General features: G+C 48.2%; 2 protein-coding genes and 1 non-coding gene across 10 annotated transcripts in view; 2 read left to right on the top strand and 1 right to left on the bottom strand.

Annotated features, from left to right (window-relative positions):
• Nucleotides 1-24,203, bottom strand: part of SLC37A3 (solute carrier family 37 member 3) — a 398,944-nt gene that overhangs the window by 51,692 nt on the left and 323,049 nt on the right. The window contains 3 exon segments of one of the 2 annotated variants that reach the window (NM_001244154.1): nt 5,118-5,299; nt 6,227-6,299; nt 7,298-7,340. The exons of the other annotated variant lie outside the window; for it this stretch is intronic. The gene's annotated coding sequence lies outside the window, so the exon portion shown is untranslated. 2 annotated transcript variants of the gene reach the window in all.
• RAB19 (RAB19, member RAS oncogene family) lies at nt 29-23,945 on the top strand. Of its 7 annotated transcripts, XM_021078604.2 has the most exons (5): nt 29-154; nt 2,892-3,020; nt 9,196-9,408; nt 12,506-12,689; nt 22,702-23,945. In XM_021078604.2, the coding sequence occupies exons 3-5, from the start codon at nt 9,208-9,210 to the stop codon at nt 22,965-22,967; spliced, it is 651 nt and encodes a 216-aa protein (XP_020934263.1). In that variant the 5' UTR covers nt 29-154; nt 2,892-3,020; nt 9,196-9,207; the 3' UTR covers nt 22,968-23,945. The 7 variants fall into 7 exon arrangements, with proteins under 7 accessions (XP_020934263.1, XP_020934265.1, XP_020934262.1 ...); XM_021078606.2 differs by lacking the exons at nt 29-154; nt 2,892-3,020 and adding an exon at nt 7,059-7,155 and having other exon boundaries at nt 12,512-12,689; XM_021078603.2 differs by lacking the exons at nt 29-154; nt 2,892-3,020 and adding an exon at nt 7,059-7,155.
• LOC146394904 (U6 spliceosomal RNA) lies at nt 21,432-21,538 on the top strand. The gene has a single exon (XR_014834458.1). It is a non-coding gene; the product is annotated as a U6 spliceosomal RNA (small nuclear RNA).

Genomic DNA, 24,203 nt, shown 5'->3' with positions numbered 1-24,203 from the left:
CCGCCGTCCCCGCGGCATGCTGGGAGTTGTAGTCCGACCTCGGGGCATCACCTGACGAGCGCAGGAGTGGGAGCAGGTGGGAAAGTGTGGGAGAAAGATGCTAATTTCAGCCTCCGCCGCTGGCCTGGGTGGACCCGCGCCCTCTGCGGGGAAGGTGAGGGGTAAGGAAGGACGGATCCCGGCCAGGGCTGTTAGGAAAAAAGCAGTGAGGAGAGAGAAGATATAATCTGGGAAGAAATGATGTATAGATGATTTTTTTTTCAAAAAACCTTTATTCTAGCAAAGTATTGGACAAAGGTCTGCAGAGGTTTCTAAGATCTTGAACCTTTACATAAAAGCCGACATTTATTTATTTATTTATTTTTGTCTTTTTGCCTTTTCTTGGGCCGCTCCCGCGGCATATGGAGGTTCCCAGGCTAGGGGTCGAATCGGAGCTGTAGCCACCGGCCTACGCCAGAGCCACAGCAATGCGGGATCTGAGCCGCGTCTGCAACCTACACCACAGCTCACGGCAACGCCGGATCGTTAACCCACTGAGCAAGGGCAGGGATCGAACCCTCAACCTTATGGTTCCTAGTCGGATTCGTTAACCACTGCGCCACGACGGGAACTCCCACTAATGGTTCTTTACTGTTAACTTATTGCTAGGCCTGTTTCATTCTAATATTTTAGCATTTTCGTTAGATTACATGATGAAATGAATCGGTCTGTGCTGAGCTCATTTTATTTTTCTGTTTAATCAATTTAATTTCTTGTTTTACTAATCTCACTATTTTTTCATTTTAATATTGGCTGCATGCTAGTTAAATATTTGTGTGTGTGTGTGTATATATATTTAAAAACCAATCAAGTCTAGCCTAAAAAAAAACTTTTATTCTGCATTTTTTTTTTTTTTTTTTTTTGTCTTTTTGTCTCTTTAGGGCTGCACCTGTGGCATATGGAGGTTCCCAAGTTAGGGGTCAAATTGGAGCTGTAGCCACAGGCCTATGCCAGAGCCACAGTAAATCGGGATCCAAGCTGCTCTGTGACCTATACCAACGCAGGATTCTTAACCATTGCGTGAGGCCAGGGATGGAATCCTCATGGATTCTAGTTGGGTTGGCTAACTGCTGAGCCATGACAGGAACTCCTGCATTTTGTTTTTAGAGAAAGAAACGTGCTGTTAAGTGTGCTACTGACCTACCCTGAGAGCTAAGGACGGGGCTGTTCTACGTCCCCTCCCACTCAAACAAATAAATGAGTAAGGTCCTGGCAGCCTCACAAAACTCAACTCTGAACAAGGGTCCTGTGCCCTCCCGGGGTCTCTTTCAACTGCTCGGGAAATATAATTTAAAAGAAAAAAGTCTCCCACCCAGATAACTTCTCCGTAAAATTAGCACATTCGAAAACAGTTTTATGGAGTTTCCGTCGTGGCTCAGTGATTAACTAATCTGACTAGGAACCATGAGGTTTCGGGTTTGATTCCAGGCCTTGCTCAGTGGGTTAAGGATCTGGAGTTGCCGTGAGCTGTGGTGTAGGTCGAAGACGAAGCTTGGATCCTGCGTTGCTGTGGCTCTGGCGTAGGCTGGCAGCTACAGCTTGGATTAGACCCCTGGCCTGGGAACCTCCATATGTCGAGGGTTCGGGCCTAGAAAAGACAAAAAAAAGAAAACAGTTTGTTGCTGAATAAGCTTTACACTAGGGTGAGATGCATATCACAGGAAATGCGCTAAGAGGTTGCAAAGGCAGAAAGGAACCTCCCTCTTGACACAGCCCAGCAGGCACAACCCACTCTGTACACATTCTCAAGGTATTCATGAGTCCTCAGGACTCGGACCTCCTGCACACGTGGTTCTAACTTTATCACAGTGCTTCAGTCCTCAGACCCCGTGCGTTGGCTTATCCAGAGAACAAACTTCTCACAGCTTTAGGACAGGAAATGGATTTGGAAATTGGGGCAGGGCCTTCCAGAAGTCAGGCTCTCGCTTTCCCACCAGAACTGGGAGTTAGGGGCAATATCTCCCTGGCTCCCTGGATGTTCGAACTTGAAAAGACGGCTCCCCATCCTCTTACCTTATTTTCAACGAGGAAAAATTAAGCCTCTTTTTTTTTTTTTTTAAGGGCCGCACCTGCGGCATACGGAGGTTCCCAGGCTAGGGGTCAAATCAGAGCTACAGCCACTGGCCTACACCACAGCCACAGCAACACAGGATTGGAGCCACATCTGTGACCTACACCATAGCTCACGGCAATGCCAGATCCCTAACCCGCTGAGTGAAGCCAGGGATAGAACCCACATCCTCATGGGCCCTCATCAGGTTCAACTGCTGAGCCATGAAGGGAGCTCCCAAGCCTATTTTTAAAACCCTCTTCAGGAGTTCTTGGTCCAGGGATCAGATCCAAGCCCCAGTTGCACCAGATCCCACCCACTATGCCTGGCTGAGGATCAAACCTGTCCCAGCCCTTCGGAGATGCTGCGGATGCTGTTGCACCACAGCGTGGACTCCTTAAGCCTCTTATTTCTGATTTGTATTTGCCTTTATGCATTTCGGGGGTAGTTTTGTTTCCAGTCATCTGAGGGTATGGCTGGGGAAATGTGTGATCACTGTGAGCAACCATAAATCAGCCAAACATAGTTTCACATTTATTGTGAAAAAACAAATTGTGGACAATTATTTAGGCTTTTTTTTTCCCCCCGCTTTTTAGGGCCGCACCCACAGCATATGGAGGTTCCCAGGCTGGGGGTCAAATCGGAGCATCTGCAATCTACACCACAGCCACAGCAATGCCGGATCCTTAACCCACTGAGCAAGGCCAGGGATCAAATCTGCATCCTCATGGATCCTAGTCAGATTTGTTAACTGCTAAGCCATGATGGGAACTTCAATATATTTTCTTTTTTTTTAATTTAGGCTTAAAAAGCAATGAAATTCTGTCACATGCTGCACCATGGATGAGCCTTGAAAACATTATGCTAAGTGCAATAAGCCAGACACAAAAGGACAGATATTGTATGCTTCCACTTCTGCGAGGTACCTAAGGTAATCAAAAAAGAACAGTGGTTACTAAGGGCTGGGGGCAGAGGGGAATTGGAGTTATTGTTTAATGGATGCAGGGTTTCAGCTGGGGATGATGAAGAAGTTCTGGAGATGGATGCTGATGATGAGAATATAACACTTTTGGACAATACACTTTAAAATGGTTAAAATGGGGGAGGGGGTTCCCCTCTGGTCTAGTGGTTAAGATTCTGTGCTTTTGGAGTTCCCGTCGTGGCGCAGTGGTTAACGAATCCGACTAGGAACCATGAGGTTGAGGGTTCGGTCCCTGCCCTTGCTCAGTGGGTTAACGATCCGGCGTTGCCGTGAGCTGTGGTGTAGGTTGCAGACGCGGCTCAGATCCCGCATTGCTGTGGCTCTGGCGTAGGCCGGTGGCTACAGCTCCGATTCAACCCCTAGCCTGGGAACCTCCATATGCCGAGGGAGCGGCCCAAGAAATAGCAACAACAACAACAACAACAACAACAACAAAAGACAAAAGACAAAAAAAAAAAAAAAAAAAAAAAAAAGATTCTGTGCTTTCACCCCTATGGCCCAGGTTCAGTCCCTGGTCTGGGAACTGAGATCCCCCACATCAAGCTGCTGCACACTATGGCCAAAAAAAACAACAAAACTGTGGAGTTCCCAACATGGCTCAGCAGTAATGAACCCGACTAGGAACCATGAGGATGCAGGTTTGATCCCTGGCCTCGCAAAGTAGGTTAAGGATCCAGCGTTGCCGTGAGCTGTGGCAGAGGTCACTGATGAGGCTCAGATCTGATGTTGCTGTGGCAGCTATAGTTCTGATTAGACCCCTAGCCTGGGAACCATCATATGCCTCGAGTGTGGCCCTGGGAAGAAAAAAAAAGAAAGAAAGAAAATTGTGTAGTTCCCATTATGGCTCAGTGGTAACAAACCCGGCTAGGATCCATGAGGACACAAGTTCCCTCCCTGGTCTCACTTAGTGGGTTAAGGGTCCAGCGTTGCAGTGAACTCAGGTGTAGGTCACAGATGCTACTCAGATCCCATGTTGCTGTGGCTATAGCTCCAATTCAGCCACTGGCCTGGGAACTTCCATACGCCCCAGGTGCAGCCCTAAAAAAAAAAAGAAATGTGATTTTTTATATGTGTAATGTGTACAAGATGTATGTGTGTGTATAAAATAAGTATATAACCTGTGTCACCATCACCTAGATCAAGAATGCCTGGGGAGTTCCCATCATGCCTCAGTGGTTAACAAATCTGACTAGGAACCATGAGGACACGGGTTTGATCCCTGGCCTCACTCAGTAGGTTAAGGATCCGGCATTGCTGTGAGCTGTGGTGTAGGTTGCAGACGAGGCTCAGATCTGATGTTGCTGTGGCTGTGGTGTAGACCGGCAGCTCTAGCCTGGGAACCTCCATATGCCATGGGTAAGGCCCTAAAAAGACCAAAAAAAAAAAAAAAAGAATGCCCTCTTCTCATAGCTCATAGCTCTGTGCTCTTTGCATTTGCAGTCTCGTCGGTAGAAAAGGTTGTGGTAAAAGAGGCAGCGCCTCTCCTTGACTTCCGTAAGCATCCAGGCATTTTACCATTTCCTTTCTACTTCTAGAAGCTCTCCAAGGGCGGGGTCTAAGTCAGCTGCGTTTACTTTTTCTTGATCAGTAATCATTACCAGAAGAAGAAAACATTTTGACACCTCACCTCACTGACACTGACACCTCATGGGTTTTATTTCCTGCCCCCTACCCGTATGTTTGTGGCAGATCTTGACCTACATTTCATTCTTTTCTTTTTTGTCTTTTTAGGGTTGAACTCAAGGCATATGGAGGTTCCCAGGCTAGGGGTCGAATTGGAGCTGCAACTGCCAGTCTCCACCACAGCCACAGCAACACCAGATCCAAGCTGCATCTGAGACCTACAGCACAGCTCAGGGCAACGCTGGATCCCTGACCCACTGAGCAAGGCCAGGGATCGAACCTGGGTCCTCATGGATACTAGTTGGGTTCATTACCACTGAGCCACAGCAGGAACTCCATACATTTCATATCTAAGCCACATACACATGACAGTGGCTCTCAAAGTGCAGTCTGCAGTATCTTTTGTTTTCTTGCTCTACCTACCTACATGGGGTCGATCCTCCCCCAGAGAGGCTCCTGGAGATCTCTTATGGTGCAGCCGGTTGGGGATCCAGTGTTGTCACTGCAGCGGCTCAGGTCACTGCTGGGGTGCAGGTTCAGTCCCTGATTCTGGGACTGCCGTATGCCATGGGCATGGCAAAAAAACTCAAAAACCAGAGAGGGTCCTGAAAGTGATGTGTAAATGGAATTGTGGGTAAGTCAAATCATCATATACAGGTTTCCTGACGGAATCATGGAAATAAATATTCTTATAGAATGAATAAACTGTCATCTACTTACTTCAGTGCTAGACCGAACCCACAGTTAGAAATACATTTTCGGAGTTCCCTGGTGGTTCAGTGAGTTAAGGATCACTGATGTGGTTCCAGTCGCTGCTGTGACTCAGGTTCAATCCCTGGCCCTGGAACTTCTGCATCCCGTGGGTACAGCCAAAACAAACAACCAAAAAGTTGTTTGGAGTTTCCGCCGTGGCACATCGGAAATGAATCCAACTAGTGTCCCTGAGGTTGTGGGTTCGATCCCTGACCTCGTTCAGTGGGTTAAGGAACCAGCATTGCTGTGAGCTGTGGTGTAGGTCGCAGACGCGGCTCTGGATCCCGCGTTGCTGTGGCTGTGGCGTAGGCTGGTGGCTACAGCTCCAATTAGACCCCTAGCCTGGGAACCTCCATATGCCGCGGGTGCGGCCCTAAAAAGACAAAAAAGACAAAAAACAAAACAAAACTGTTTTACATCGTCGGCAGTACACACATGCATGTTCACAACTGGTCCAAGCAGCCCACAAAACAGCACTGGCCCTTCCGACATGGACTGCCTTCTGGGTTCTGCTCCATCTCTTGAGTAAAAACACTGGTTACAACCCACATTTTCGTCATGATTTCATGACTCCTTAATGGGTCTCGGCCACGGTTTGAAAACTCTATACCACTTTAAATATTGTATCAATCCGGACTCTCTGTTTTGCATATTGTGCCTATAGCTTAACTGCCTACTCAGTCCATTCCACATAGTGGAGAAAGTCTCGTCCCCAGGCGAGGAGAAGCCCTCACTCTTCCAGACGCTGTGGGGGAAAAAAAATAGAAAGGAACATTCACCTCAGCTCTCTGCTCTTTCTGCCAGGATCAGGAACTGACAAACTCCGGATCGCCCTCGAAGTTAACCTCTATTCTGTGGTAGATTTGAGGCAAGGGGAGACGAAAAAACACATTTCTCAGGTCTTTGTTGCCCTGCAAATTCCAAGTTGTTTTAGTTTTTTAATCTTCTCTTTGGATCACCTCCTTTCCCTCAGTGGCTCCTCAGAGAGTTTTTTTTTCTTATTACTCAATGAATTTTATTATGTTTATAGTTGTCCAACGATCGTCACAACCAAATTTTATAGTGTTTCCATCCCAAACCTTCAGGGCATCTCTCCACCCCTAAACTTGTCTCCTTTGGAAACCATACATTTTTCAAAGCCTCTGAGTCAGTATCTGCTCTGCAAAGAAGTTCATTGTGTCCTTTTTTTAGATTCCACATGGAAGTGAGAGCATTTGATGTTGGTAAGAGTTATTTAAATCCACGAAGCAATTAAGCGGCGGGAAGGCCAAATCGGTTTCCCTTAAGTCGCTGCCTTTCAACTAGCCACCCCAACCCCAGCCAAACAGGGGACCGCAGGAAAAGTTGGGGGTAAGGGCTGCCTCAGCGTAGAAAGAAGGAACAGTCGTTGGCTGAGGTAGCTGGCTAGTCCTTTTCCTTTTGGCTTTGCTGGATGACTGCTCTGTGCTCGGGGGAAAACTGCCTTAGCCCGGCCGGAGCTGGCCAGCGCCTCAGCCCCTGCTCGGTGCCCAATGGCAGCTGCTCCGGATCCGAGGCGGGGCGGGGGCGGGGGGATACACTTTCCTTTCACTTTCTCGAGCCACCAAACCTGACACCTGGGGACAGAACTACAGTTCCCACCGAGCCTCGAGGCAGGAGGAAGAAGAGGCACGGAAGGCCAAAGGGAAAACCAGGAGAAAGAGCTGGCTGAGGTGGGAGAGGCAGACAGGTACGCAACAGGTGAGCCAGAAAGGTGCAGGTTAGAGGATGCGGGAAGGAGGGCGCGGGGAGGGGTGGACCTCGCTCGTCGCTCCGGGCAGGGCGTGGAGGCTGAGGTCCAGGGGGCTTTTGCGGAAACCCCGAGGACTTACCTGGAGGAGGTGGAAGGGCATGGGGGTAGGATTTCAGCTCAAATGACAGGGATAAGACACCGGAAGAGGAATGGCTTGCTTTCTTTGAAAAGTCCGAGGGGGAGCGGAAAAAGGGTTTTGAGTGTGTCTGGGAGGCGCTCAGAAGAGATGTGGGGTTCTCCTTCGTTCGTTTAAAGATCGGGGTTTTTACATACACCTTTTAATGTGTGTAATGACACAGACTTGTCTTCTTCTATGACTTCTGAGTAAAACCAAGTCATAAAACTGGGGGAAATGAAGAAGGGTGTCAGAGGCAAGAAAGAACCATTTGCAGCACAACGAATTCAATCACCAAATGGGATAATGTTTCAGGTATTTTTATGAGCCATTTGACGGCAAACCCATCACAATAGCATCTGAAGAACAGCTGAAGGGTCCCAGGATGTTTGCTTTGAGAGGACTGGCAGGGAGAAAGATTTCAGGCAAGTTAGAGCTGCGCGCACACAATAGATTTTTTTCAGCGGGTGGTGAGCTCCTTGCCAGCAGAGATGTTGAAGCATAGGTGGATGTTTAAGCAGAGAGGCTGAGGGTGGGGATAAAATGTCAGGTGGGTGATGGTGTCTGTGGCCACTTTCCAAACCCAGCTGGTCATCAGAATCACCTGGGAGTGTGCCTGTGAGAATGTTTTTAAATCTATTTAGCATATCTGGAGTTCCCGTCGTGATGCAGTGGTTAATGAATCCGACTAGGAACCATGAGGTTGCGGGTTCGATCCCTGGCCTCGTTCAGTGGGTTAAGGATCTGGCTTTGCCGTGAGCTGTGGTGTAGGTCTCAGACGCAGCTCTAGATCCCGAGCTGCTATGGCTCTGGTGTAGGCCGGCGGCTACAGCTCCGATTCAACCCCTAGCCTGAGAAGTCCATATGCCGCTGGAGTGGCCCTCAAAAAGGCAAAAAGACAAATAAATAAATAAATAAATCTATTTAGCATATCTAAGATGGGCTCCAGGAATATGTCTATACACACACACACACACACACACACACATATATATATACACACACATATATATATATGGTTTTTTTTTTCTTTTTAGGGCCACAGTGGTACCATATGGGAGCTCCCAGACTAGGAGAGCTACAGCTGCCGGCCTACGCCACAGCCACAGCAACGCCAGATCTGAACCACATCTGTGACCTACACCATAGCTCAGGGCAACACCACATCCTTAAGCCACTGAGCAGGGCCAGGGATCAAACCCACATCCAAATGTGGCCATCTCCTCCTCTGCCATTCTCCTGCTCTCTGTGCCCTCGCTGGAGCACAGGGCACCAGGTCTCAATGACTAGAATTTCAGCTGATGCTGTCACGTGATGGTGTGGACTGTGTCCTGGGCCCAGCAGAGACTGGCAAAAGGACCTCTCCATTTTGAGGGCATCCCTAAAGCAGGGACACCCCACCTAGACAGGTGTGGCTTCGTGGAGGCTGCTCCCTCTTACCTGGCTGGTAATTAATGTCCTTCTCCCACGAGGACGTTAGTGCCATGAAAACAGGGACCTCAGTTTGTCTTGTCCTGTCCTCAGTCAGAATAGTTCCGGCTCCTGATAGCTGTGCACTAAAGAGAGGCCGAGGGACTTCCTGTTGTGGTGCCACGGAAACGAATCCAACTGGCATCCACGAGGATGTGGTTTGATCCCTGGCCTTGCTCAGTGGGTTAAGGATCCGGCGTTGCCATGAGCTGTGGTGTAGGTTGCAGACATGGCTCGGATCCCGAGTTGTGTGGCTGTGGTGTAGGCTGGCAGCTGCAGCTCTGATTCACCCCCTAGCCTGAGAATCTCCATATACCTTGGGTGCAGCCCTGGGGAACAAAAAAAGAGAGAGAGAGGTAGAATTCCTTCTTTTTCTCCTTGGTCTATTCTAGGCAGCCAGAGTCATGCAATTCTCCAGCTCAGCCAGGGCAGCAGACGAGAACTTTGACTACTTGTTCAAGGTCATCCTCGTCGGGGATTCCAACGTGGGCAAGACGTGCGTGGTGCAGCATTTCAAGTCTGGGGTCTACACAGAAGCACAGCAGAATACGATTGGGGTGGACTTCACGGTGCGTGCCCTGGAGATCGACGGCAAGAAAGTGAAGGTCAGAGGGCACGGGGTGGGGCTGCCTCTTCCGGCCCGAGTTCCTAACCCCAAACGCATGCCTGAGGAGTGAAAGATTTATTTCACTCTTTTTAAGTTTGTTTGAAGTATAGCCTTGATTTACAAGGTTGTGATCGTTTCTGCTGTACCAAAGATATAAATATAAAATATGAAATCAGGAGTTCCCGTCATGGTGCAGTGGTTAACGAATCCGACTAGGAACCATGAGGTTGCGGGTTCGGTCCCTGCCCTTGCTCAGTGGGTTAACGATCTGGCGTTGCCGTGAGCTGTGGTGTAGGTTGCAGATGTGGCTCGGATCCCGCGTTGCTGTGGCCCTGGCGTAGGCTGGTGGCTACAGCTCCGATTCGACCCCTAGCCTGGGAACCTCCATATGCCACGGGAGCAGCCCAAAGAAATAGCAAAAAGACAAAAAAAAAAAAAAAAGAAAGTGAAATCATGTAAGTACCAGGAAAAAAATACAATATAGAGTATATCTTTTGATCATGGTGAGATGGGGAAATTGGGCTTTCAAGTAAGACAAGAACCCAGAAGCCATAAAGGATAATATTGTGCCATCTAACCGCCTAAAGGTCAAATTTACATTCTTCTATGTAATCATATAAAGGTCAAATTTCTACATACTCAAAGATACCAAACAGAAAGTCAAAAGTTGAATGACAAACTGGAAAGAAACATTTGCAAATATAGGGCGGACGAAGAGCTAATTTCAGAGTTTCCATGTGGCACAGCAGAAACGAATCTGACTAGGAACCATGAGGTTGTGGGTTCAATCCCTGGCGTCACTCAGTGGGTTAAGGATCCGGCACTGCCATGAGCTATGGTGTAGGTTGCAGATGCAGCTCGGATCCCACGTTGCTGTGGCTGTGGTGTAGGCTGGCAGCTCCCATTAGACCCCTAGCCTGGGAACCTCCATGTGCCACGAGTGGGGCCCTAAAAACACCAAAAAAAAAAAAAAAAACGGAAAAAAAAAGAGCTAACTTCTTTTTTTTTTTTTGTCTTTTTACCCATTTCTTGGGCCGCTCCCATGGCATATGGAGGTTCCCAAGCTAGGGGTCCAATTGGAGCTGTAGCTGCAGGCCTACACCAGAGCCACAGCAATGCGGGATCCGAGCTGCGTCTGCGACCTACACCACAGCTCACGGCAACACCGGATCCGTAACCCACTGAGCAAGGCCAGGGATCGAACCCGCAACCTCATGGTTCCTAGTCGGATTCGTTAAACACTGAGCCACGATGGGAACTCCAGAGCTAACTTTAACGTGAAAAGAGCGCTGGTAAATATCTAAGAAAAAGACCAACAACCAAATATAAAAAACAGGCAACTTACAGATTGGACAAAACTGCTACTTCACAAATTGTATATGAACTGGCTCATATATTTATGTAAAGATGTAAAAGTGCCCATTATCATTAATAAAGAAGTGAAATTAAAAATAATATCATTCACCCATTTGATGAAAAAAAGATCAAAAAGTATTGGTGAAAATGAAATAAATAGATTTTGATTGTGATTCTTATTAAACAGAAACAAGAATAAAAAGAAATTTTGGAGACGAAAATTTTAATATGGTCTGAGTATTAGATGATGCTAAGAAGTTACTGAACAGTGTATTAGCAGTGATAATGGTGTTACAGTGATGTGAGAAAATGTCCGTTTTTATTAGGGACATACACTGAAGTGAGAAAAAATGAGATGGGAGGGAGCTCCCCTTGTGGCTCAGTGGTTAACGAATCTGACTAGGAACCATGAGGGTTCCATCACTGGCCTTGCTCAGTGGGTTAAGGATCCGGCGTTGCTGTGAGCTGTGGTGTAGGTTGCAGATGCAGCTCAGATCCCGTGTTTCTGTGGCTCTGGCGTAGGCGGCAGCTACAGCTCCTATTCGACCCCCAGCCTGGGAACCTCCATATGCCGTGGGAGTGGCCCTAGAAAAGACAAAAAGCCAAAAAAAAAAAAAAAAGATGAAATGACACAAAGTCTAGGATTCTCTTTAAAATAATACCTCGAAAAATAAAAATAAAAAATAAATAGGAGTTCCCATCGTGGTGTAGCAGAAACGAATCTGACTAGGATCCATAAGGATGCAGGTTCAATCCCTCCCCTTGCTCAGTGAATTAAGGATCCGGTATTGCTGAGAGCTGTGGTGTAGGTCACAGTCACGGCTTGGATCTGGTGTGGCTATGGCTGTGGTGTAGGCTGGCGGCTATAGCTCCAATTCTACCCCTAGCCTAGGAACCTCCATATGCCTAAAAAGCAAAATAAATAAATAAACAAATAAATAAAATAATAGCTCTTCAAAAAAAATTTTTTAAATTAAATAGTTCAAAGAGGGAGTTCCCTGGTGGCTCAGTGGGTTAAGGACCTAGAGTTGTAGTGGTGTCACTGCTGTGGCTCTGGTTCAGTCCCTGGCCTGGAAACTTTCCCCACGCCATAACCATGGCTCCCCCCCACAAAAAGATAGATAGAAAGGTGGGTAGATAGAATAGATAGATTAAAATCAAAAAGTGAAGCCAGTGTTATCGCCTTTACTAGTATTAATACCAATGGGCAGGCTCAAAAGATAAACTCCAAAATTTGTAGAAGGGATGAGTATGGTGGCAAGGCAGAAGAACAAACACCAGACCCCAGGACACTGGATCCACCTCTCCAAGTGATGGGTCCCTTAGATGATGGCTCCCAACATGAAAGCACATCCAGATTACCTGGGAAGTGACTGAGAAAAAAAAACAGATTCCTAGGAGTTCCTGTTGTGGCTTAGCAGGTTAAGAACCCAACTAGTATCCATGAGAATGCAGGTTCAATCCCTGGCCTCACTGGGAAAGGATCCAGCATTGCCACAAGCTGGTGCAACTCAGATCTGGCACTGCCTGGCTGTGGCAGAACCCCCTAGCCTGAGAACTTCCACATGCCGCAGGTGCAGCCCTAAAAAGAGGAAAAAAGAAAAAAAGACAACACAGATTCCTGGGCCAGGCGTCCTGAACTGGATCTCTAGAAGTGAGACCCAGGAAAGGATTCAGGTGAGCAGGTTCCCAGCAGGCATGGGAACGCCTGATGCAGACCCCTTCCCGCCCTTCTCCAGATGCAGGTGTGGGACACCGCAGGCCAGGAGCGCTTCCGGACCATCACCCAAAGCTACTACCGCAGTGCCCACGCGGCCATCATTGCCTACGACCTCACCCGGCGGTCCACGTTCGAGTCTGTTCCCCACTGGATTCACGAGATAGAGAAATACGGAGCGGCCAACTTGGTCATTATGCTGATCGGTATGTTCTCTCCAAAGCGTTTAACCTTTTCTTCCTCTCTCCCTCCTGCTGCTGCTGCTGCTGCTCAGGTTTTGCTGTGTTTCCAGTGGCGGTAGAAAATGAAATCATAAACCTACACGTGGTGGACAGGACCTCAGAAAACATCTAGGCCGGGAGTTCCCTCGTGGCGCAGTGGAAACGAATCCGACTAGGAACCATGAGGTTGCCGGTTCGATCCCTCGCTCAGTGGGTTCAGGATGCGGCATTGCCGTGAGCGGTGGTGTAGGTTGCAGACGAGGCTCGGACCCCTAGCCTGGGAACCTCCATGTGCCGTGGGTTCAGCCCTAAAAAGCAAAAAAAAAAAAAAAAAGAAAGAAAAAAGAAAGAAAATATCTGGGCCAGAAATTCCCATGAGGTTCACTTGAACGTGAGAGTTGGGTGGTAGGAACTTGTTAAGGATTCAGATGTCAAGGCCCCACGCTAGTTTCTCATTGCAAAGACCTGAGATGGGGCCTGAACATCTAGAGGCAGGTGCACCCCGGCCGATTTGAAACACATCTGTGCACACCGCACAGGAAGTACTCTGTAGTTTGAGGTTCACAGCCCCCGATGACTCTAAATCCCCAGGGTAACCACTCAGATGAATATAACGGACAAGACTCTTGAATGACTCCTCACACCTGCTAAGATCCTAAGTGAATCTTAACAACAAGCCAACATCAAAATTAACAGCAACCTCAACCACAGAGTGAACTCCCCAGCGTGAAATATGTGCAGCCCCGTTGCACATTCTGTCACTTCCCTAAAGTGTCAGTTTTGCAAGCAGAGCTCATTTTTCCGTCCTCCTAAGGACACTACTGTTCAACAGGCGGCTGCTTAATGTTGGCGAGTTGGTTTAGGCTCTCGCTGCTCAAAGTGTGGTCCTCGGACCAGCAGCATGAGCATCACTTTTTTTTTTTTTTTTTTTTTTTGGCTGTGCCTACAGAATAAGGAAGTTCCTGGGCCAGGGATCAAACCCGCATCACAGCTAAATCCAAGCTGCGGCACTGTCAATGCCAGATCTGTAACCCGCAATGCCACAAAAGAACTCCAGGAGCTTTTTTTTTAGTATTAACATGTTAATTTTTTGAGAGCAGCCTAAGGCTTCTAGCAAAATTGAGGGGAAGGTACAGAGATTCCCCATACACCCCCTACACTCCCAAATGTACAGCCTCTCCAATTATCAACATCTCCTACCAGTGTGGTATGTTTGTTACAAAGGATTAACCTACATTGACGCTTTTTTTTTTTTTTTTTTTTGCCTTTTCTAGGGCCACTCCCACGGCATATGGAGGTTCCTAGGCTAAGGGTCGAATCAGAGCTGTAGCTGCCAGCCTACACCAGAGCCACAGCAACACGGGATCCAAGCCGCATCTGCGACCTACACCACAGCTCATGGCAATGCCGGATCCTTAACCCACTGAGCAAGGCCAGGGATCGAACCCACAACCTCATGGCTCCTAGTAGGATTCGTTAACCACTGCGCCACGACGGGAACTCCCAGAATCTTCATTTTAACAGGATCCTAGAGAGATTCATGTGCAATTAAAGTTTGCAAAGCACAGGTCTAGACAGCTGCTGTGGAACTGAGAAAGAGCTAAACATACTGTGTTTAATGAATTATTTATCCACTGACAAGCATATCCTAGCTCTGGGTTAACTTACCCTGTGAGACCTAGTTTCCTAAACGTGCAACCAGTATTTGCTGAGGTAGTTGTAAAAATTTAATGAGACGTGTATACATTGCTCAACAGTGCCTGGCACATAATAAGTGCTTAATAAAGAGTGGGATTTATTCCTAGAAGGTTTGTTTGGGGAGCTCCCATTGTGGCTCAACAGTAACGAACCCAACTAGCACCCATGAGGACGAGGTGGCTCAGTGGGTTAAAGATCCGGCATCGCCACGAGCTGTGGTGTAGGTTGCAGATGCAGATCAGATCTGGCGTGGCTGTGGCTGTGGTGTAGGCCAGCAGCTGTGTCTCTGATTTCAACCCCTAGCCTGGGAACTTCCATACACCGTGGATGCAGGCCGAAAAAGACACACACACACACAAGCACACGCACACGCGCGCACACACACAAAAGAAGTTTGTTTGAAGGAACTAACTCATCTATGTTAGTTCACTAACTCAAATAATGGGGGGTTTATGTTAAGGGTACAAGTCCTTGGGACCGAGGGAAAGCCAGGAGCCAAGCCCAGCCAGACTAGGAAGCAGCGTGGAGCCAGGCCATCGCCACCAGCAAGAAGTTGGGGCTGGGCTCTGTGAACCAGCTTCCTCACTGGTGCATCTGTCTCCTTTCTCGGGGGTGCAATAGTGTGGGCCTGCCACACTCTCTCAGCCCTGCACCCTCCCTCCTGGGTACCTCAGAGCACCATCCCCCTCCCGCTCTGCATTCTCTCAGCCCCCACCCCCACCCTGGACCAAACAGCAGGGCCCTGACAGAGGCAGTCACTGGAAGCCCAGCTGCGCTGCATAGCAGGGGGCCCTGGACCATTTATCATTACCATCCTGATCCCAGAAAGGACTTGTTATTTATTCTAGAACCATTTCTTCCCTGTCTTTGCCCTTTAAGGCATCATTGAGCCCCTAATGTCTGCACAGCCTTGAAAAGAATGCTACCTTTGGAGTTCCCATAGTGGCTCAGCAGAAACAGATCTGACTGGTATCTATGAGGACACAGGTTCAATCTCTGGCCTTGCTCAGTGGGTTAAGGCTCTGGCATTGCTGTGGCTGTGGTGTAGTCCGGTGGCTACAGCTCCAATTTGACGCCTAGCCTGGGAACTTCCATATGCTGTGAGAGCATCCCTAAAAAAGAAAAAAAAAAAAAGAAAAAAAAATGGTGCTTTGGAAATTCATTCTCTCTTGCAACTTAAAAATCCAAGTCAGAGCCTACACCAGGCTCGCTCCTCTCTGCTGTATCAGATCAAAAGCCCCAGATTCCACAGCCAGCTGCCAAAAAACATGCACCTCAAGTTTAGTCCCCTCCTTTTTTTGGGGGGGGGCATGGCTTTTCCCACAAGGTAGAAACTGGGAGAGATTCGTGAAGCCAGGCGTGACTTCCACAAGGGGGGCAACTGGAGTGGCCTCCTCTCTCCTTTTACTTCTCACCCCAAGGGCCCCTTTGGGACCAGGAAGTTTTTTTTTTTTTTTTAGGACCGCAACTGTGGCATATGGAAGTTCCCAGGTTGTGGGTCCAATCAGAGCTACAGCTGCCCGTCTACACCACAGCCACAGCAACAGTGGATCTGAGCAGCGTCTTCAACCCTACACCACTGCTCACGGCAATGCCAGATCCTTTAAGCCATGGTTCGAGGCCAGGGATCGAACCCTTTCTGCTGTGCCACAACTGGAACTCCCCCCCCCCAAAATGTTCTACCTGCCTCAAAGGTATTGCTGAGTTGAAAAGTGAGACCGGCTATATGGCACAGGGAACTGTATCTAATCACGTATGACGGCACATGATGGAGGCTAATGTGAGAAGAGAATGTATATAGAACATTAATGTATATGATGTATGACTGGGTCCCGTTGCTGAATAGCAGAAATTGACAGGAAACTGTAAATCAACCATAATAAAAAAATGTACTGCTGTCTAGCACAGGCAACTATATCCAGTCACTTGTGATGGCACATGATGGAGGCTAATGTGAGAAAAAAACGTATGGGAGTTCCCGTCGTGGCGCAGTGGTTAACGAATCTGACTAGGAACCATGAGCGGGTTCGGTCCCTGCCCTTGCTCAGTGGGTTAAGGATCCGGCGTTGCCGTGAGCTGTGGTGTAGGTTGCAGGCGCAGCTTGGATCCCGCGTTGCTGTGGCTCTGGCGTAGGCCAGTGGCTACAGCTCCGATTCGACCCCTAGCCTGGGAACCTCCATATGCCGCGGGAGCAGCCCAAGAAATAGCAACAACAAAAAAGACAAAAGACAAAAAAAAAAAAAAAGAAAAAGAACGTATGTATATATGCATGACTGGGTCACTTTGCTGCACAGCAGAAATGGACAGAATAGCTGTAAATCAACTATAATCTTTTAAAAAGAAAAGATTAAGTGAGGTGACACAGAAAGGACACAGTGCTGAGACTCAGCCAAGGGAAGCTGTCCTGTCCGAATGAAGGGGCAGAACAGAGCAGGTAGGAAGGGACATCCATGTCTCCCCCCCCAGCCAGAGGACACCCCACCAATGGTAGTTCCCAGAGAGATGTGAACACGGGCATGTCACTGATGGGAACCACACAGCTTGAATCTCACTAGAAGATGGGCGGGATCTCTATTCCATGAGATTCACAGGCTTGGAGTTTCCATCCTGGCTCAGCAGTAATGAACCCGTCTAGTATCCATGAGGACGCTGGTTCCCTCCCTGGCCTCGCTCAGTGGGTTAAGGATCTGGCGTTGCCGTGAGCTGTAGTGTAGGCCACAGATGCGGCTTGGATCCCTAGTTGCTGTGGCTGTGGTGGAGGCTGGCAGCTGCAGCTCCGATTCCACCCCTAGCCTGGGAACTTCCATTTGGCGTGGGTGCAGCCCCAAAAAGCAAAAAAAAAAAAAAAATTAAAAAATAATAAATTCACAGACCTCCCAGGACACCTTGAAGCAGAAGAACCTGGAAGGTGCCAGGCAAAGGCGCCTGCCCGTCCTCTCTGTGCTATCTTTGGAAGGCAACGCACCCCATTCTCCACCCCCTGGTCCCCTGTGCTGCCCCACCCCCACCACCGCCTCAACCTGACCGCCTCCAGCCAGCAACTCACTTCCTGCCCCAGAAACAGATGGGCCAGAGGAGGGTAACAAAGGCCAAGAAGGGATTCCCAGGAATCTCACAACTTCTTCTGGGCATTTATACCCTCCTCTGTCTGTTGTAACAATCATCTCCGCCCACTTCTATTTTTCTTTTTGTCTTTTGTCTTTTTAGGGCCGCACCTACGGCATATGGAGGTTCCCAGGCTAGGGGTCTAATTGGAGCTGTAGCCACTGGCCTGCGCCGCAGCCACAGCCACGCCGGATCCTCAACCCACTGAGCGAGGCCAGGGATCGAACCCGAAACCTCATGGTTCCTAGACGGATTCTTTTCTGCTGTGCCACCAAGATGGGAACTCCTCCACCCCACTTCTTAATTGGTTCTAGAAATGGCCCCAAAGATAATCTGCAAAGCATCCCCAGTGTTCATGACGTTTCCAAGGCCGAGGGCTGACACAACAGCCCTTCCTCTTTTCTCTCAGTGGCCTCCTCACCTTAATCTAGAAGGGTCAGCTCGGTTGTTCCCTTTTAACTCATCTTCCATTCCATTTCCACAGTTCTTCACACAAACGTCTCTTTCTCTCTTGAAAGTTCACCCCAGGGAGTTCCCATCATGGCTCGGTGGAAATAAATCTGACTAACATCCATGAGGACGCAGGTTCAATCCCTGGCCTTGCTCAGTGGATTAAGGATCCGGTGTTGCTGTGAGCTGTGGTGTAGATTGCAGACGTGGCTCGGATCCCGAGTTGCTGTGGCTGTGATGTAGGCTGGCAGCTACAGCTCCGATTCAACCCCTAGCCTGGGAACCGCCATATGCCGAGGGTACAGCCCTAAAGACCAAAAAAAAAAGTACATCAACACTGATTTATCAACAAGGGAACACCTGTGTAAACACCTCCCTCTTCAAGTCAAAAAAGAGAGAATTGCCAGTACCCTCCCTTTATCGGCCTCCCAAGGAGGCCCTCTCCTCCCTCAAAGGTAAACACAACAGGCCTTTTACAGTGACCACTCCCTTCCTTCCCACCTAACCCCACCGGCTCTCAATGCTGCAGTTTCCTTTTGTATTGTTTTCCAACTTTATATAAATGGAATCATCCAAATATCTTTTTCAACTAAGCTTCTTTGCTTCAGCATGGAGTTTTATGAGTTTCACCCACATTGAGGCAGGTAACTGTAATTTATTCTTTGGCGTAATTTGTATAATATTCCTTTGCGAGAATATACTGCAGGAGTTCCTGTTGGAGCTCAGCAGTAATAAACCCAACTCGTATCCATGAGGATGGAGGTTTTCGATCCCTTGCTCAATGGGTTGGGGATCCAGCATTGCTGTGAGCTGTGGTGTAGGTCACAGACAAGGTTCAGATCCCAAGTTGCTGTGGCTGTGGTGTACCCCTGTACCCTCCTTACTAGATTTCATGGCACCATGTGGCAATGAAGCCTGTATTGCATTAGCAACCAGCAATGGCTCTGGATATAATTCTAGTGGGGCTCTGTATATAATACATCTGCTGCATGTGGAAATTCCCAGGCTAGGGTCAAATCAGAGCTGCAATTGCCACCCTGCACCACACTCATGGCAACTCCAGATCCTTAACCCACTGAGCGAGGCCAGGGATTGAACCTTCATCCTCATGGATACTAGTTGGATTTGTTTCCGCGGTGCCACAATGGGAACTCCCACAGCTCCATTTGTAACAAACAAAAACTAGAATCAACTCAGTTTCCTTCAGATGGGCGGACTGTAAACTGTGGCACATCCGTACCATGCAGCATGACTCAGCAATAAAAAAGAAGGTACTGATACATCCATCACCTGGAGGGATCCCGAGGGAATCCTGCTGACTTAGAAAAGCCCATCTCAAAAGATGACCTACTGTATGATTCCATTTATACAACACTCTTGAAATGACAAAGCCATACAAGGCTTTGATGGAGACGGAGAACAGATGAGTGGTTACCAGCCGTTACCAAGGGGATTAGAGCTGGTGGCAGGCGGTAAAGGGGAGCAGAAGGGAGCACTCTGTGGTGACAGAACTGTTCTGTACTTTGACGGCAGTGGTGGTTGTAGGAATCTACACATGTGATCAGACTACACACACACACACACAGGAGGGCATGCATAACTCGTCAATCTGAATACGCTCTATGGGTGGTACCAGTGTCGATTGTCTGGTTTTGATATTGCATTGTAGTTATGCAAGAGGTCACCACTGGGGGGAACTGGGCAAAGGGCACAGTGGACTTCCCTGAAGATACAGATATAGGTATAGATACACACACATATATACATATATGTATTTGCGATTTCCTGTGACTCTGTATATGTGTTTCTAAATAAGATATTTTAAATGTTTTTCATGAGAGAAGGGGCTAATTCGGGAGAAAAATGAACTAAAGACTCTTTATGGGGACGATACGGGAACACTGGTCTAGCCCATCGTAATAACTGTAGCTTTGTAATAAATCTTGATGTCCGTTAAAACAAATCCGGTGAGAAAGTAGTTTCACCTTTAGATTCCTGCCTCAGAGAGATCAAAGTCCAGTGACTGGAGGAATGTAGGGATTGAGGAGGAGAAGCAAAATAAATAGGGCACTTTTCCTCTTGCTGTCAACCCTGGGCTATGCTGGCAGAATTGCTCATCGAGCTTTCTGGAAGAATTGCAAAAGTTCTATGATGGTTACAGAACACAGACCTTTGTCAAAATTCATTAATCTTTCTGCTTCGAGTCTGTGCATTTTCTTTTTTCTTTTCTTTCTTTCTTTTTTTTTTAATTGTTGTTGCTTTTTAGGGCTGTACCCGCGGCACATGGAGGTTCCCATAAGGGTCAAGTCGGAGCTGTAGCTGCTGGCCTACACCACAGTCACAGCAGCAACCCAGGATCCGAGTCAGGTCTGCGGACCTACACAGAGCACAGCAACGCCAGACCCTTAACCCACTGAGCACGATAAGGGATCAAACCTGCATCCTCATGGATGCTAGTCAGATTCGATAACCACTGAGCCACGACGGGAACTCCGAGTCTGGGCATTTTCCTGTATGAAAATTAGAGTTCGGAGTTCCCGTTGTGGCTCAGCGGTAACAAAACTAAGGCGTATCCATGAGGACGAGGCACATCCACACCATGGCACATGCCATCTTCCCCTCCTCTCACTGACTGACTCGCTCAGTGGGTTAAGGATCCGGTGTTGGCGTGAGCTGTGGTGTAGGTCGCAGATGCAGCTCCAATCGGACCCCTCGCCTGGGAACCTCCATGTTCCGAGGGTGTGGCCCTAAAAAGACAAAAAGAAAAGAAAATTAGAGCTCAGTCCTTCCCTATTTATTTACTCACACCATCAGTCCCATCAAGCCTCATCACAGTCTTCTCAGCAAGACCAAGCCCGCCTCCCACCTCCTTCAGCACGTGGGGAAAAGGTGAAAAGAGAAACAAGTTGTAAAGGAAGAAGCAGGAAGACGGAGAGCGTCACTGGCACGGCTGTGACCTTGTCACACTTGGAAGAAATGCTGGTTCCCCCAAATAAAGGGGCTCCACCTGGACGGGCCAGTAAAACACACACCTCCAGCCCGCTCCCCGAACTCCTAAGGATCATACAGGACAGTGAATTAAGATAGCGGCTCCATGAAGGAGTTCCCATCATGGTGCAGGGGAAACAAATCCGACTAGGAACCATGAGGTTCGGGTTCGATCCCTGGCCTCACTTAGTAGGTTAAGGATCCGGGGTTGCCATGAGTTGCGGTGTAGGTTGCAGACGCGGCTCGGATCCTGCATTGCTCTAACTCTGGCATAGGCCAGTGGCTACAGCTCTGATTAGACCCCTAGCCTGGGAACCTCCATATGCCGCCAGTGCGGCCCTGAAAAGACAAAAAAAAAAAGATAGTGGCTCCATGAAAAAAGATACATGCACCCTAATGTTCCTAGCAGCACCATTAACTACGGCCAAGATATGGAAATGACCTAAGGGTCAACTGCCAGAAGAATGGACAAAGACATGTGGCACAGTGCTCGCTCCGGCAACACATACACTAAAATTGCAAAGACACAGAAAACACTAGCATGGCCCTTACACATGGATGACATGCAAATTCGAGAAGCCTTCCATTTTTTCCTGCTGTGTAGCACACGGAACTATATCTAATCACTTGTGATGGAACATGATGGAGGATAACAGGAGAAAAAGAACATATATGGGAGTGCCCGTGGTAGCGCAGTGGTCAACGAATCCAACTAGGAACCATGAGGTTGCGGGTTCAATCCCTGGCCTTGCTCAGTGGGTTAAGGATCCAGCGTTGCCGTGAGCTATGGTGTAAGTCGCAGACACAGCTTGGATCCCATGTTGCTGTGGCTGTGGCTGTGGCCGGTGTCTACAGCTCCAATTAGCCTCCTAGCCTGGGAACCTCCATATGCCGCCAGTGCGGCCCTAAAAAAAGGCAGAAAGAAAGAGAGAGAGAGAGAGAGGGAGGGAGGGAGGGAGGGGGAGAGAGAGAGAGAGAGAGAGAAAGAAAGAAGAAAGAGAAAGAAAGAAAGGAAGAAAGAAAGGAAGAAAGAAAAAAGAACATGTATATATATATGTATAACTGGGTCACTTTGCTGTATGGCAAAAAGTGACAGAACATTGTAAATCACCTATAATAAAAAAATGTGGTACATATATATAATGAAATATTACTCAGCCATAAAAAGTGAAATGATGCCATTTGCAGCAACATGGATGGACCCAGAGATGATCAGACCTAGTGAAGTCAGCCAGAGAAGGACAAATATCATGATATCACTTATATGTGGAATCTAAAAAAATGATACAAATGAACTTATTTACAAAACAGAAACAGACTCACAGATATAGAAAACAAATTTATGGATATCAAAGGGGAAAGGGGGAGGGATAAATTAGGAATTTGGGATTGACATATACACACTATTGAATATAAAATAGATAAACCATAAGGACCCTCCGGGGTAGCACAGGAAACTATAGTCAATATCTCGCAATAACCTGTAAAAGAAAAGGATCTGAAAAAGAAAATGTATAACTCAATTATTTTGTGGTGCAACAGAAACTAACATAACATTGCAAATCAACTATGTATATATTTCAAAAGTGGTTCTATTTCATCTGTGAGTTCATTTTCAGTAAATCTGCCCTCAGTTACTATTTGTGAATAAATGCATGTGTGCCTACTGCCAAACTAAAACATGTGTTTGAAGGTGTGCCTTAAGAAAATAAAATTAAGTTACTCACCGGGATGTCGGCTTCTCTCTCACTCCTAGGGAACAAATGCGACCTGTGGGAAAAACGGCACGTTCTGTTTGAGGATGCCTGCACACTGGCCGAGAAATACGGCCTCCTGGCTGTTTTGGAGACGTCCGCCAAGGAGTCTAAAAACATCGACGAGGTCTTCGTGCTGATGGCCAGGGAGCTGATCGCCCGCAACAGCCTGCCCTTGTACGCGGAGGGCGCCCTGAGCAGCCTGCCCCTAGATTCCAGTCCCGTTCTCACGGTCAGTCCGAGGGAGAAGACCCAGTGCACCTGCTGAGAATGGTCCCCAGGCTGCTTGCAACCATCAGGAGCCACCTGAAACCAAGGATGCGGGATGAGTAGACCTTGGTCTGCTGAGTAGACTTTGGACCCCAGCGTGGACTCGCCGCACATCCCTACTCCTTCTCGCCTGCAGGGGGCGCACCTTGGCCTCGACTCACACCAAAGGCCAGAGTTCTGATGCAGAACTGGGGCCCCACTGTTTTTCCGACTTTTCATAAGACTCCATCCCCTCCTCTCTCTCCTCAGCCCTTCAGCTGTTTTCTTCTGAACTTTGCTTTTCACTTGAAGAAGAGGGTAGCGGGAGTTCCCATTGTGGCACAGCAGTTTAAGAACCCAACTAGTGAGTTTCCGTTTTGGCTCAGAGGTAACAAACCCGACTAATATGCATGAGGAGCCAGGTTCTATCCCTGGCCTCGCTCAGTGGGTTAAGGATCCAGCGTTGCCGTGAACTGTGGTGTACGTCACAGACATGGCTTGGATCTGGCGAGGCTGTGACTATGGTATGGGCCAAAAAAAAAAGTGGGTGAAGGAAGAAAAGAGGATGAGGGGAGGGAATGTTTGAAACATTCGGAGGGGTTTAAAGCAGCAGGGGTGTGGGAAGATGGGGGGAAAGCCTGCAGTGAGAAGTCAGAGGCTGTTAACTTGCTTCCCGATGTTCACACTGTGGGCTTTAGTTTGGGAGCAAAGCCTTTTGATCTAAATACTGTCTTGCCACGTTGTCAGGAGCCATGTGATGGCAAGAGACTCGGATTCACTTTATCCTAGTTGGGCTGATTTGACCACCCTCCCAGGATCTCCCCTCGGAGATGCCTACGCTTTCTTTCTAAGACACCCGGTTTTCCACTGGATCAAGTCTTGTCTAAATTGAAACTAAGGTGGCTCAGAGATAAACCAATAGCGACCTGGCTGTGCGGCCACCACGTTCCGTGTTCCCTCTGGAACCTGTGAGTAATAAACTTTGTTTTTTCAAAGATCCCTGATGGTTGCTCAGTGTCTTGCAATCCTAGTAGAGGCTACAGAGGTCCCACAGAGGCCGGGAGTTCTCTTGAGACACAGCAGGTTAAGAATTCCCTTATTGTTACTGCAGCAGCTGGGGTAGCTGGTATAGCTTGGTCGAATCCCTGGCCCCAGATATTCTACATGCCAGCATGTGGCAAACAAAACAAATGAGTCCCCTCAGGCATTTCTAGCCTTAGCACCACTGTCAGTAGGCACAAAACAAATAGCCACC

Source organism: Sus scrofa, chromosome 18 (assembly GCF_054392235.1).
Source record: "Sus scrofa isolate SSC_HxYL_T2T_F1_AM1 chromosome 18, Sscrofa_HxYL_maternal_Yorkshire_Landrace_v2.0, whole genome shotgun sequence".
NCBI classification, from domain to species: Eukaryota; Metazoa; Chordata; class Mammalia; order Artiodactyla; family Suidae; genus Sus; species Sus scrofa.
The sequence above is the reverse complement of the archived record's forward strand: the minus strand, read 5'-3'. Positions and strand labels throughout refer to the sequence as shown.